At 37.2% G+C, this 15,124-nt stretch overlaps 1 protein-coding gene and 1 non-coding gene across 2 annotated transcripts in view; one reads left to right on the top strand and one right to left on the bottom strand.

Moving 5' to 3' along the window:
• TDP1 (tyrosyl-DNA phosphodiesterase 1) overlaps positions 1-15,124 on the bottom strand; it is a 53,882-nt gene that overhangs the window by 14,211 nt on the left and 24,547 nt on the right. Inside the window, exons 13-14 of the mRNA XM_075103697.1 lie at positions 13,075-13,182; positions 11,291-11,393 (exon numbers count right to left, since the gene is read on the bottom strand). Of these exons, the coding sequence (XP_074959798.1) occupies positions 11,291-11,393; positions 13,075-13,182 (211 nt within the window). The remainder of the gene's footprint in view (positions 1-11,290; positions 11,394-13,074; positions 13,183-15,124) is intronic.
• TRNAL-AAG (transfer RNA leucine (anticodon AAG)) lies at positions 3,914-3,995 on the top strand. Its single transcript has one exon. It is a non-coding gene; the product is annotated as a tRNA-Leu (tRNA).

The raw sequence follows: 15,124 nt of genomic DNA, 5'->3' as shown, positions 1-15,124 counted from the left end.
GGAAGCAACATTCCTATGACCACACAAAGCATGGGATACAAAGCAGCCTTACGCCTTTTTCTTTCATATTCAAGAAGTATAGTAACAGACAACAGGAAAAGCTGCCAAAGACAGTGTCAAGCTGTATTACAGCACTTCTAGCAAGTCAATTCAAGAAACTCCTTTAGCATATAGATGCTTCTTTTGTCCCATGACCCAAAGTAACAGGTAACTACTAGTTATGATGTCAGAAACACTGTATTATTTCAAGGACTAGGTAGAAGCTATCGCCTTTTAAATGAAAGAACAGGGGAAGCAAACAAACAAGGTCCACATTAAAGGACTGTGTGAATGAAAATCCATTTTAAACTTCCCTTTCTTATACCATTAAAGTCTGTGGAATTTTGATAAAACTTCATTAAAACCAAGCTACAGATTTTTGTAGAGCTTAGCCTTTAAGTAGCAAGCAATATGTTCTAAACAAACCAATGCAAAGATGTAAGATTATTTTTAAAGGCTCATAAATATCTAAGGGTTTGCAACTGACTGATTAGAAAAATACAAAATTCAAAAGTACTTAGAAAAAAAGGTAACAAGCAAGTTGTACAGCTTTACTTCCAATGAACCTGAATGACTCAGGGAATGTTAGAAATGTCATGTAAAAATGTAAATAACCATACTTATGTCTGTAGTGGAAAGAACACAAAATAGGCCAGGGATGCTATAGCTCACAAAGAACAGGAACTGTGCAAGTGGTGGTTAAGAGCTTTCTTTGTAACTTATAGTAATCAGGTTTCAGCTGGCAGAGGGTCTGGGTGGCGTGCAGTCCTAGATACTACTCAGAAGGTGACATTTAAATTGTAAACTAAAATGGCCTCTATGAGGTTTGATTGCCCTGAGTGCCTATGAGCTTTTCTCTTGTTGTCTACACGCAGCTATGAGAGAAATGTGGAATAACAGAGAAGGCTCCTCTGCTGCTCTACCATGAGCTGGTTCTTATTCCACAATGAACTTTCATATGCATGCCTGATCAAGAGCACCAAAGTTACACAGCTATTGCCTGGCACCATCTGAGTTTGAAATTTGTATAACGGTTGCTATCAAAGCACATAGTGTAGAACAACACCTACTTAGGCCTCTACATGTATTGCACTCTGAAGCTCAGAGCAGTGGGTGCTTTTCACACAACATGAAAGAAAAAATCACCCTTGTAGGGCATTTTTATTCTCATTTTCTTTCCTGTTACCCATGTTTTTTTCAACCCAGTAACATTTTTGTTTCTGCTTCATTTCTTCTAACGTCTGTGCCCTGTTATTAGTGTGGTGTGTTTCTTTTCAGGCATTTTACTTTCTCCTCTTGTTCTATACCTTTGCTTTCTTCTCCCTTGTCCTTCCTCAGTAGCCAACAATTCTATTTTCCTCTAAGTGTCTTTTTTCTTCTCTGATGCTGTCCTCCAATCCCACTGGACTCCATCAGTTGATCCCCAAATTGTTTTATTTGTCTCTCAGAATTTAACCTGTAGAGATCTTCCATTCAGGAAATTATAACCTAAGAAAAGATACTTTGTGTTCCTGAAAACATCCTGGAGTAAGAGTCTAGGTTACAGAATACATTCTTTAACAAGGCTCTCTGAGGAGATTCACAAGCTTTTAAAAATAACTCTCGTGTCTATCTTCACACAGAAGATCACACAGAAATTGAAATAAGTCACACATTTTGTCTGTTTTGAGCATTTCCTGGATGTTGACAGCTCTCATTGCTGTTTCCAAAAAACAAACCAGCAGGATCTTGCTTAAAAAAATTCTGCCTGCCTTGTAAATTTTTCTCCGCCATATTCTATTCTTTCAGAATTTTTCCCTCTGCTGCTATATTTTGTTCTTTGACTGCTGCTCACAGCAATACATTTTGAAGTGTTAAAAGGCATTTCTCAGTTGGAAAAGCTTTTTTTTTTTTCTTTTGTACTTATGAAACTTCAGATGCTGTTGCAGGTTCTATTAGTGCCTTAGGATCATACATTGTAAAAGTAGGCATTGGAAGAAAGAATGGAAAAAGGAAGTAGAACAGCTTTTAAAATGCTACTTTCCAGCCTTTTTTTTGCACCAAACACAGGGCAGAGTGCAGACTATTTAAAAAAAAAAAAAAAAAAAAGAAATCACACAAGATAGAGGTAAAAATTGCTATGGTACTTGAGTGGGAATTAACACTGATATCACTACAGTATTTTGATACTACTGAAGTAATCCCTACAGGAGACAGCTGACTATTCCACTGGATGATTATGGGACTATCTTTTCCCATGCCAGTAAACAGAAAAAAGCCTGCTCTTTGGCAAAGCTATTTAAAAACTCACTAATTTGGGCAGTAAAGAATTAAGGATGTGCACAAACTTTACAGTGACCATGTTCTTCTGGCCAAGAGAATACATAATGAAATCCTCCCTCAGCATTGAAGCACGTTTATTCAAAACAGAGACTTACTCAACTGTATCGGAAAATTTTTTGTAAGAAGCCCACAGTGACAAGTTCAGGTATCTAAACCCAGAGTTCCTTGGCTTGGAAAGTGCGCCTGAGCATCATTACCACTGGAGTTTGAAACTCTTGTAGCAGTTCTGTGAACACTAAAAGCAAGGTTTAACATCCTAAAGGCCACATCTAAAATCTTGATTTACCTACATTGTATTTATTTCCCCACCCCCACTTTACTTCATACAGGACAGGAGACTTCATCTGAAACTACAGAAGTCAAAGAAGAAAGTGGTACTGCATTACTTTGGAAGTTAATGTTACAGTTGGAGCCTAACCTACTTTACTTTGGTTCTGGTCTAAGTTGAGCTATGACTGAGGGTGCTTCGTTTAGTTGTTTGAACTCAGCAAAAATTTGAGCAGTTCAGTTCTGATGACCACACACACATATATACATAATGGCTAGCTGCTCTCTAATCCAAATTCATCTCATACACCCATCCCCACAGGCAACTATAAAAGAATATTTTACTTATTACCAGTGAGTATTCACCATCAAATACAGCATTTCAGAATCTGAAATACTAGTTAAGTTTTCTGTGACTGATTATCTAGATATAATTGTAGCATCTGATAGCACTAGGTAAGCAATCATGTGTAAGTTCTCAGTTTAATAGCAACTACTATATTTCTCTGAGTTTATATTTCCAAAAGCTGACTGGCTAGTACCACACTCTTCAACAGACTTTTTAGAAGATTTAAGTATTCCACAATCTTTTATACCATTTTGCAGGTCAAGCTCAGTTTATCTTACAATCTTAACAGACGCAGCAGCTGTGGGGAGAAACTACTTATTTAGAAAGCTTTCCATTAGACACTTCCAGGATTTTTCAAACAAAATAATTACTGCAACATGCTTCCCAGAACTCCACAGTCAGGTGATGAGGTTCTCTCAACATGTTTTACGTGTTAAAGATGTAATTTATTTCAGCCTCTGAAAAGGAATCCCCAGCAGCTGAAAAAGCAAGCTGAACATGAGTGAGAACAAAGATGTAGGAGGTGAGAAATAGAAATGGAGATAGAAAGGGAAATGCAGTTCAAACACAGGACACAATCTTTTTTTATAAACATTATTTTTTAATCAGGAGAAGCTTGTGATCTAATGTCAGCATCAGCTGATTTTTCCCTAAACACTAGAATTGTAAATGATGACAGCTGCTGCTATGTTGAGAACAACCATTCAACATGTTTCTGAGAGTCTGCAGTAACACACCAGGCCAAGACCAAGCCTCAAAGCATAAGTTCTGGAAGCATTTTAAAAACCAGACAAAAAGCTGGCAGTCAACAGATGGCAAGTGAGGAAAAATCCACTTCCAAATTTGTATTCAGCAGAAAATAGGAGGCACAAACCACAGAGCTCGTGGAGTTTTTAAGATTAGGAATATTAAGTACATGCTGTGCAAGTCCACCAGGGTAGTGTGGCCGAGCGGTCTAAGGCGCTGGATTAAGGCTCCAGTCTCTTCGGGGGCGTGGGTTCGAATCCCACCACTGCCAGGAATGTTTTAACAGCTGGATTTGATCTTCTCCAACCTAAATGATTCTTCTAACAGAATAAGTGTCATTAACTTTGTGACCAAACTGCATGAAAGAACCTGAAGAAACAGAACTATCAGAAATTGACAGCATTACATCGGAGGCCTAGGAATGCTCAGTTGTGTTTCAAAGCGCTTAATCTAGTTCGTATTCTGTATATTTTTAATTGCAAACTTTTAAAAATTCAGTTTCTAAAAATGTTAGTCTATTATTCCTAGTTCTCCATTATCTTCACCTAAGACTACTCTGCCACATAGTATGTTAAAACCAACTGAACTAACAAAAGTCTTCACAAACAGACTAAGTTATCAAAGAAGCACTTTTTATGCAGAGTTAACTGCAGGGCATATACATAAGATAGATTCACAAGCTAAGCATTGCAACTTGAGTATCAGATGAGCGCAGGTACATAAGGCAAGTATTAATATTTGTTCCTCTGACTACCTCCCTGTTATCAGGTGTCTCTGCAGGTACTTTCCAGTGAAGAAAGGGAAGAGAGCTGCAGTCCCTCTCCCTACTTTGCTCCCATATACACCATATCATATGACTACTGACAGGCAACTTCTTTTTTTCTGGTTGCCAGTCTTCACCTCTAAGTATCAATATTTACGGAACTGGGATGAAAAGATCTAAGTATTATCTTCTAAAATATGTATTAAATTTTACATATTCTTGCGTGTTTTAGGTGAGCTTCAATTAGGTTGTGCTCTGAGAGGTTTGAACCTCAAACATAAGACTATCTCATGAACACTGGCAGATTTTAGTACAGCCACCTGTACAGGAGCGCATATTTGCATGCTTTCTATAATTTACCTAAGACAAATACAAATTGTGAGGGCTGTAGAGAAAGCACTGTACTTACACAAAGTGTCTGTACATTGCATACATTTTAATTACGCTATTCAACAAAATCAAACTAAACTTTATCATGAAGTGTGATATATTAGAATTATGTGTCTTATGTACACATTTCTGTCAATTCTGAATGAAAAACAATCAGAGGCTATCCTACCACATATCACTTCTTAAAAAAATACAGCAGGCCAAACACACTCAGTGAGTGACAAAAACTTTGAGATCATCACTATGTCACAGATTTATATCTGGATCTGTTTCTCTATATTTATACCTGCATCTCATGTGCACCTTTCTCCCTCTACTCAGTACCCTCCCAACCCAAATGATACAGAAGAAAAAAAAAATACAGAAAAGCAGTAAGAATAGTGAAACAATCTCCACACTCTTGGAGCAACTGAGCAGGCTAAGGACTCTTCAGACTAGAAAGAGATAAAGGTCTATAGAAAGAGTAGTACAGAAAAGGTGAATAGGGATCACATGGTTATTGCATCTTTCAATGCAAGAAGGGAAAATAATAAAATGAAACTAATTTTCAGAACATTGTGCTTCATGTGACATTGTTAAGTTGTGGTACTGAGAGCAGACTGTGAATGCTAGAAGCTTATAGGCATTTAAGAGAAAACAAGAGATGTTCACAGAAGAGACTATAGCTTCTAAGTCAGGAAATCTTCAGGGACAAACTAGTACATATATGCCTGCCCATTATACTTTTCCATAAGCATCTGCTTTTGGCCACAAAGTTTTGAGATGTGCCTTCGCTATAACAAAGTAAAGACTTCTACTCCCCCAACAGTGGCTACTTTAGAGTACCCAGTGTGACAAAAAGGGAAAGACCTGGGGCCTTGGCTCTACCATTCATAGTGCACAATGGATTTTCCACAGCCAGGTCCTAGCCATTTATGCCTATTTTAATCCCAAACTTCACTGATCAGCCTTCTCCATAGGCTCTGGTTCCAAAACCAGGCCCAGAAGAATGCCATCTCAATGTGATCCTACACTCACCTCCCTGCTCTCTGCCCCCTTGAACTTGCCCTTCCTATTTCTTCCTTGCATTAGCACTCACCTGATCATGTTGAGCTGGTTCATGGAACGACACCTCGAAAACTTGTGCAACTTGGTTTTGGTCAGCCTGGGCTGGTTTAAGGCACAAGGAATCCACTGAGCACCAGTGCCAGCACAACTAAGGGAGTGGAGACAGCCATGGACAGGCTACAATCATGGTAGGGCCAACTGGTGATGTAGTTCCACATGTTAAGCCAATCTATTGCTTTGACATGTTTGAGATAAACCAGATTTCAACCTACCTTATGAGGTGGTTAATTCTCTAATAGACTGATCTGCTGAGTCAGACAGGTACAGCAACCTACTTGTCACCAAACCAGAATGTGATCTTTAGCTGCAGCAAAGCTTCACTATATATTCTTTCTAGGCTGAAGGCCTAAGCCTGCAGCAGTTGTAGGTTTAAGGAAGAGAGGCCCTGAACAGCCAAAATGACTGCCACAATCCCAAGATTGTCAGCACCCTTTCTGCAAATCTGAACTCGCCCTAAAACTGCTCAGTGAGATCAAGGTCTTGGCCAGGTTTGTATGAGTAACTTTTGTTGTTTTGATCCACTGTATGTAAAGAAATTGGATTAATTTTGTCTAATGAGTAACTAACCACTTCAATTCCTGCTGAAGGTTCCTTTTTCACTTAATACAGTTACAAAATTTCCATAGACTTTGATGACAAAGGATGGCCCAATAGATAAAATTCTTATCTTTGAAGTTGAATTACACCTTTGAAATGAATCATTTTTGACAGATTGAGATCCCAAGGGTCAGATCCTATCACTAGAAAAATCTACTGCAGAATATCATTAGACTGAAACACAGCCTTAGAGGAAGTTATCTAAGTTATGGATGCTAAATTAAATCTCATTTAAAGATACCTGGAACCATCTTCTTGAGATGCTGACTCTTCGAGCTGCATAAAGGGAAAACTTTGCCAAAAGCATTGGTATCTACTAAAACATTACAAATGCATTTAACTAATGAAAGGCATGTCACTTTAATGACAGCAGCTTTTACAGATATGCCTGAGGAAGCCTTAAACTAATGGGGACACCACTAGCACAGTAATCATAACATGACACTTACTGTGGCTGTGTATTAGCTCCAGTTCTTGGACAATTTTGCTAATTTGTACAAAACTCTAGCGCTGTAAACATCAACCGGCGACTCTCAAGAAAGAAACATCTTGTATGCATTAAGCTATTTTTGGTTTTCACATATAAGATTGCCTTATGTGTGCATCATAAGCATAAATTTATGCTGCAATAAAAAAAACATCAGCCATTCAAATCCTCAATGCCTACAGTTAAATTTGGGTTCAGCAGTACTTATTCACTTGTTGGCAGTGACTCTTCTTCCCGATATATTTCTGGACTCTCTGAAAAGCCATTGGGTTCCCAAACAAACCCCCCACTTCACCCCATCCCACTCACCCCCACAATGCAGCTTACTTACACTTCTAGAACCAGGTTAGGGTACAAATGAAAGTTCAGTTTTGAAAATACTGGCCCCTAGCTTTTGCATTTGACACTGGCTATAGGCTGTGTTTATTTTCAGCTCTAAAAAGAAATCACTAAGGAGCACAGAAACTGTATTTTTCATGACAATTTTTTCTTATTAAGAGAGACGGTGGACACTCCCAAGATGAAAACCAGAACTTCATTATTGCTCTAAGGCTGACAGTTATACAGGTGTTAGGTAAGGGAGCACAGCAACACTATTACAGTCTTAAAGCCAGAAATCTTTCTAGGGGACAGTCACAACAATCGGAGGGTAGGGAGCAGTGGAGTAGATTCGTAGCAGCCAAATCCTACTTCTCTAATTAATCTGATATTACCTTGCAGGCATACTAGACAAGATTACAGTTCTTGCTCCCAGTGTATGAAATGTATTAATACCCCCTCCTTTTTGCTACCACAAACATTAAAAACAAAATAAACATCTTTCATGCCCTTACTCAATGATCAAATTTTCAGCAGTAACTCTTGTGACTCTTCTGCACTGAGGAAGTTTTGACACTGCTTGCTGCTTCAACTAATGTCAAAATAACAGACCTATATATCTGTAGGTGAATTTGATCTTTTCCTGAACGTAGTGGGGATCGGAACAGGAAAACCCTGACTGCCTTTTCCAAAAAGCTGATCAAAAGGAAAAACCAGGATGCCAGAAGTCAAGGACTCTTACACATTTAAAAAGCAAGTGTTTTCTGGGGTTCATTTCATAAACAAATTTAGAATATGCCTATGAATGTAGAATGCAGTAAAATTTGCTGAAAAACCTTTAAGATTCAAAGCAATGCAGCCCCCCTCCCACACCAAGGAGAATTATCTCTGGTCCCTAAACAGAGGTTTCGCAAAGAAGGGAGAGAAGAGGTCAAATTTTTGCGGTGTTTCAGCGAAACCTTTCCTCTTGTGAGAGTGGGCCCAACCAATGCCTTTTTTGCCTCTCACCCTGATGACCACAAGGCTTGAGCTTCATTAGGAACTGTTTACCCTAGAGTATTTACCAGAGCCATCCTTTACAGTTGTCATTACTAGTAGGGTACTCATATTGGATTTATAGCAGAATCTATCTCTAAATTTTCTTGTGTAAACAGGCCTGTAGGCTTCTACTAAAGGCTGGAGCAGATGCTTAGTAAGTATCCAATGCGGTTTTAATCATCAGTAAAACTTAGCTTAGACACTGCATTTAAATTTCTGTTATTTTGATGCAGGAGAAGAATAAAAACACACTTCCATTTTTAATAATTCTCAATCTCTTAAATGGCTAAATGGATTTTGGTCCAACTGCTAAGACTGGACTCCAAGCAGAAAAAAACACATCAATAATTTTGATCTAAACAAACACCCAGAATGATGAAGAAGCCATTAATAGCAGAAATGTCTAACTTGTTTGCAAAGAAGGTGAAGTTTTAACTTCAGATTGCTGAAATTTTCCAAGACTTGAGCACTTCAGAATCTTTCATATTTCTGATAAACAAATAATTCTCTTCATCACAATGAAGTCTGATTTTAGAAAGAAACTGAGTTAATTACTAGAACTGAGGTGCTAGAAAAACTTACAAGAATGAGATTGAAGGCATTAAGACTTACAATTTTAGGCATTGGGAAGAAAATTCAAGATCATTTTATGCAAGTTTTGGCCCTCTGAAAATGCCCCTGCTCCATATGCAAGAAATCCTGTGTAGAATACAAGATTCAGGATGAAATGCAAGCCAAATGCTCTCACAGGGGGTTTTGCAAGGTTGTTTTTTGTTTGTTTGTGGTTTATTTTTTTTTAAATGAAAATTTTGCCGATTGCTCAGATCTGAAACAGGTATAGTCACTCTTGGCAAAAAGACTAACTCAATTATTCCTGATTTTCTACCCATCTGAAATAGGTTTTCCAAAACTAGCAATGAATGGAAAAGCCAGAGTGAGAACAGGAATATTCAAATTATGTAAAATGACTGCTCAATCAGTTATGTTCATACAAAAAACTTCATCCACTATATACAATCATACCAGTACCATACATAAATCCTTTGCTTGGCGGCATCTGGAGACAACAGTAGCCAACTTCTTAGAACATTATTCTATCCCTTGAGGCCAGCTGCTGTTAACAGTCAAATCTTTTTGCACAATTTGTTTGGCCAACGCTTCATTATTCTATTATTAATGTTTTTTTAAGCAAGTGATATTTGCCCTTTAAAAAAAAAACAAACAACAAACTGCACTGATACCAAAACCAATGCTTTCTACTATAGGAAGTTGAAGGATTTTTCTTGTTTCAGTCTCTAATCAACGCATTTTCTCTAAAAGTATTCTTCCACATAAACCATGCTGGAGAATGATGTCTGAGATTGTCTCCAAGGTTCACAATATGAGAGACCACACTACTACATAAACTCCTTAATAAATGTCAAGAGTGAGATAAAGGAGTTCTTTAGCTACAGCCAGAAACCATCAATCTTAATATTGTGATCTTAGGAGACTGCGATTACACAGTTATGGTAGGTAAACTTTTTTACGATATCATAATATTAGTAAATATTCATTTGGAAGTACATTACTAATCAACAGAAATGATGAAACATTACGTGAGCATCTGTGAACATTATCTAGGAAAGATGTATTCTTCATCAGAAAATATTTCTAAGGACATTAAGCATACAAATGTTTTTTCAGAAAAACTTGGAATTTCTTCTCTGGAAAAGAAGAAATTTCACACAGGAAGGAGTTTGAATCGTTTCTGATCATACACTAAGTGCTGTTGGTAACGCTTTGGTATTAGTAGGTTCACTGGAGAGAAGAAGGAATCAATAACAGGAACAAGAAACTCAGATCTCCCCACTGTCAGGCAGTAGACCTACATAAGAAAAAAACTATCTAAATAAAAAAGGGAAGCTTTTTTTTCTTAAATACAAAGCACAGTTAAGTCACAGGACTCACTACCACAGGATTCTGTAGGGGGCTAAAAACGAGCAAGAGTAGTTCAATAAGTAATTTCATGTGTTAAGAGAATAAGCCAAGTTGTGGCTACTAACCAACATGGTCTGGATACAATTCTCATCCTGGAAAGCCTGGAAATTATAGGGAACATATACTGAAGATTTATCCCATACATACTGTTTATTGTGCTAATCCCCATGGCATCTGCTACAACTGCACTAAGACTAGACTACGAGCTAGACGGACTTAGTTACCACAAGAACATTTCATGCCTGCCAGTCCTCTGCTCCACACACTAGAATAATAGTTGGTTTGGGTCAAACTTGTCTTCCACATACCGAGACTTGCTGTCACATTAGGTTTAGAAGATACAATCCTTCAGCTTGTAAACAGCCTTTTATGAAGATGTTCCTAGATTTATATCCCAGATCTTAGAAGGTGTATTTGAGAACGTGTTCTCAAAGCAGAGTTTGAGAAGAAACAGTCACATGTCTTTGCAAATGCGTTTTAGGGAAAGAGCAAGAACAGCAATCAGTGCCACATTAGGAATTGTTTTTCAAGTTACAACTTGCATGACTTCATAGTGAATATGCACTCACAGACTAGTTTTAAGAAGCACTAAAGAAGAGATTTGATCATCCTTTGCAGCAACATTTAGCATATGTTACAATTTTAAACTATTATTGCCTTTCAGTAACACGACAAAAGTTGCATCAATACCAAATCTGTACTAGCTAGGTAGGAAAACAGTGTGTTTCTATTTTTAAGAATACCTTGTGTAAACTCCACTTGCTATTAGCTTTCTAACCCGGAAACACAGAACCTAATAAGTAGATTATTCAGTCACATTTGCATTCATCAATATTTGCAGATTCTCAGCATATCCCAGGATCAGTACTTGAAACTATGAACTTACAAATGCTGAAGGCAAGAAAAGGACTCCAAGTTCGTAAGAACGGATCATCAGTTGGGTACCATTTTTCTCCAGAGCTCCCCAAGCTGCTTTAGATAGATTGGCACTGCAAAGAGAAACAAAGCATTTCAGTGAGGCATAATCTTCACAACAGAAAATGCTTAAGTACCACAGCTGCAGCAATGCACTTCTAGGAGGAGAACTTAACTTCAATCAGAACAGTCTTTTCATAAAAAGTGATTTGGGTGTTATTCCTTATTGCTATTTTTACAGCACAGTGGGAGTAGCAGAGACAATATATAGAAGGATATTCATAGAACACATGTGGATAATTATACAAGCCTACTTGTGCCATACAGATCTACAAGACAAACTCAGCCTTTTGAACCTTCTCTGCACATTTCAGAAAGGAACTTGGTATTGGTAAACAGCTTCAATTTGATAACTTATGAAGATTAAAGGCTAGTTCAATTATGACTAGTTACATTATAATACATTTAGTACAGAATATTTTTGGAAGTGTTAAACAATATCTTTTGCTCCTGGCATTTTGTTCTTGGATATATTTATGAAAACAAGTATTTATTGAAGATGCATTTGTGTTTAATGGGTTGTTGAGCACCACATTATAGTTCACCCTTCATCAGTATCTCCTATGAAGTAGACCAAGTTAGGAGTGAAAAAAATAAATGCAATTTGGTTGTCAAAACCCACAGATATAAAAAATAAAAATATATACAATATCTTATATTTTATAAAAAATAAAAAATAAGAAGCTTAAACACTGTTTTAACTGACAGACACACTGGATGCTTTTTCATAGTAGCAAATGGTGGAATTGCAGAAACATGAGAAAAAAATAAAAGCAACCATGTATTTCTGTATTAGATGGACTCAGCATTACATTTGAAGGACTCAAATCTTTTAAAGAACACCTTAATCACTATTACTATTGTAGGCAACAGTATCAGTGAGTGATGAAATTTAAAGAGCCAGAACATAAGGAGGAAAAAAAGATTAAAAAGTAACGGACTGTCTAAAAGAAAGCATACAAAGATCATGAGCTACAGTAAATAGGGTTGGACAAAAATCAGTTTTGAAAAAACTGAAAAATATCTATTTTTTCTTCACAATAAGACATTCTCCCCTCACATCAAGAAATTTCTTGCTCCCTCATTTGGCTTCTTTAAAAACCAAACAATAGAAATACAAAGCTAGACTACTGACCAACTCAATCTGACAGATCAGATTCCAAACATTAGGCATCTACGTGTTTTGTAACAGTAAGGCAGCACAAGGATAAACTTAGGATTAACCCATATCTATTTCGTACACACCAGCACATTCATGTACAGCACAGGTTAAAGAAACTCAACCCAAGGTTTAAACTTCAGTTTAAACCATCAACTTCAGTTGATGCTGAACCCCAAAATTGGAGTTACAGCTCAGACAAGACTTTGGTATGATAATCAACAGTGCCTGACATAATCATTTCACTCACAGACCCAAAAGGGGCAATGCAATGAAGAAATATTAAGTATTGCAAAAATTCATATCACTACATATAGTATTATGAGGATTATGGCAGTAACTCACCTGGGCCTGCAATTGACAAGGACTTTATATATCACAGAATCACAGAATGGTGGGGGTTGGAAGGGACCTCTGGAGATCATCTTGTCCAACGCCCCTGCTTGAGCAGGCACACCTAGAGCAGGGGGCACAGGAACGCATCCAGGCGAGTTTTGACTTTTTTTTAAGTGAGAGGTATATAGTTAGTTGTTTACCTTGTAACTAAGAACCATGCAATCTTCTGGAAGTCAGGAGAGGGTCTCATGTATGTCTTAATGTGAGGTATAGCATGACTTCGACCTGAGATTTCTGCTGACCATTTGCTAGGGGGAAAAAAAAAGGAATTCTTTTCATATACAGTTTTATTTTAAAGTCTAAAAAATACGTGCCATTACTACAGTGCCATGTTTTCAGAAATACTACCCTATACTTTTAACACTTAATACTCTTTTCCCCCTACAGAAAGGCTGAAAATACCTTAACTGAATTTTTAATCCTGAAGCCTAATCTTACTAGAAGCCAGGAGGGCAGGATTTTTTTTTTCCTTTACAAACAAACCAGACAGATATTCTCCTCAGTGCATCAGGCTCTCCTAACAGGTTTTTCCATTTCTTCATTCCAGCTAGCACTCAAGAAACTAAGTCCAAACTTCCAGCCAATATTTATTCTTTGAAGACTATCAATGGTTATGCCTTTAAGCAAAGGAGCTTGGCACCAAGTTAAACCTCACCAAATTCCCCAAGCTCATTACAATTTATTATGTATGAAGTAGAGGCAGGGAGCAACTGATACATTGTTGACACTACCCTTCCTTTCCCCTTTTCTGTGCCCCTAACCCACTGAGAAATTTGAGGGCTTAAGAGAGTAGAGATCATCCGCATGTATATATATAAAAACCGGTTTAAAACAACAAGCCATTGCTGGTGTAATTCAGCACCAATGTTACAGAACTAAACTGTAAGCAAGCAGTAAATATATGTACATAACTGAAGGTACATAACCATGGTATTTAGAAGCACTTTGCACTCACAGCTGTTAATCCTCACTCAAAATCAGGAAGAAAGCTTCCAAATACACCTTCCTCCACCCAGACACTTTTCTTTCCTCAGTTCGGAATATAATAGGCTCTGATTTTGGTTGCCAGAGTCTTGTTTCCCTAATTTAGCATTCTCTTTTAAAAGGCAAATAAAAAAGAATCAATAAGCTCTGAAAAACCTCTAAGTGAACTGTGTTCATTTAAACGCCTAAGAAGATTGAAGTGGAATGGCTGGAATTATTTACCTAAGTTGACTTTCAGGACTAACTTTCACATGAGTTAAGTCAAGAGGCTTTGCAGTTCAAGGGTCAAGACCTACTTACTTTAACAACCCTATCCTCTGATGAAGGAAAGAAAACTCTTCCTGGGAACTAGTTCTATATTCCTAATGGGCAAGAGCTTAAACACTCTATGCATGTTCAGAGCAAACTGACATCCTTATATTTTGATGCAAGCCACAATGAAGTCTGATTTTGAAGAACAGACTGAGATATATGATACAGAAACAGCTAACTAAACTTGTGTTTCCCTACACTTTACATACAGGCAGGTTGTAAGTCTATATACCATAACTCAACAATTCTTGTTAATAGCTTTTATCTCACAACTGACAGTTTAGGCAAACGTTATCTTTAAGCTTAAGGCACAAAAAGAGTTAGGGAACTCCAGTAACACTGCAGAAATGATAAACAGGAAAAACAGTAGAATTGGGAGTTGAACACTGCTTTTCTCTAGGTCTCACTGCCTTACTCAAGGACAGACTTCTCCACCCACTATTAACTGTAATAATTTTGAGATACTATCTCGGTCTACTGCCTTTTTGCCTCCTTATCATCTTTGACAGATAAAATTAAGTACAGTGTTTTAGCAGGAGTACTACCACTTCTCCATTTACATTCTACAGTAATCTAATTGCAGTTAGTTTCAGTTACAAGTGATTGAAACTGGTATTCCAGAAAGTTAAAATCAGAATATATTTTGGCTGTATTTTCTTTAATATAACGGAACAAATATGTAAGGAGAAAAAGAGGAAAGAAAGTGGTTATGTTCTTCAATTAGGTTTAGTTGTTTTTGTGGTTTTTTTTTTGTTTTGTGTTTTTTGTTTGTTTGTTGTTTTTTTTTTTAAATAATTACCTCATTGAAAAACTCAGATGTTTTTAGTAAAAGCATTATTAGCAAAGAATATTTAAGAAATGTTTTCCCTTCAGCCTAAAAGACAGCTTATCTCC

The sequence above is a fragment of the Phalacrocorax aristotelis genome, chromosome 9 (genome assembly GCF_949628215.1).
Source record: "Phalacrocorax aristotelis chromosome 9, bGulAri2.1, whole genome shotgun sequence".
In the NCBI taxonomy this organism is placed as follows: domain Eukaryota; kingdom Metazoa; phylum Chordata; class Aves; order Suliformes; family Phalacrocoracidae; genus Phalacrocorax; species Phalacrocorax aristotelis.
The sequence above is the reverse complement of the archived record's forward strand: the minus strand, read 5'-3'. Positions and strand labels throughout refer to the sequence as shown.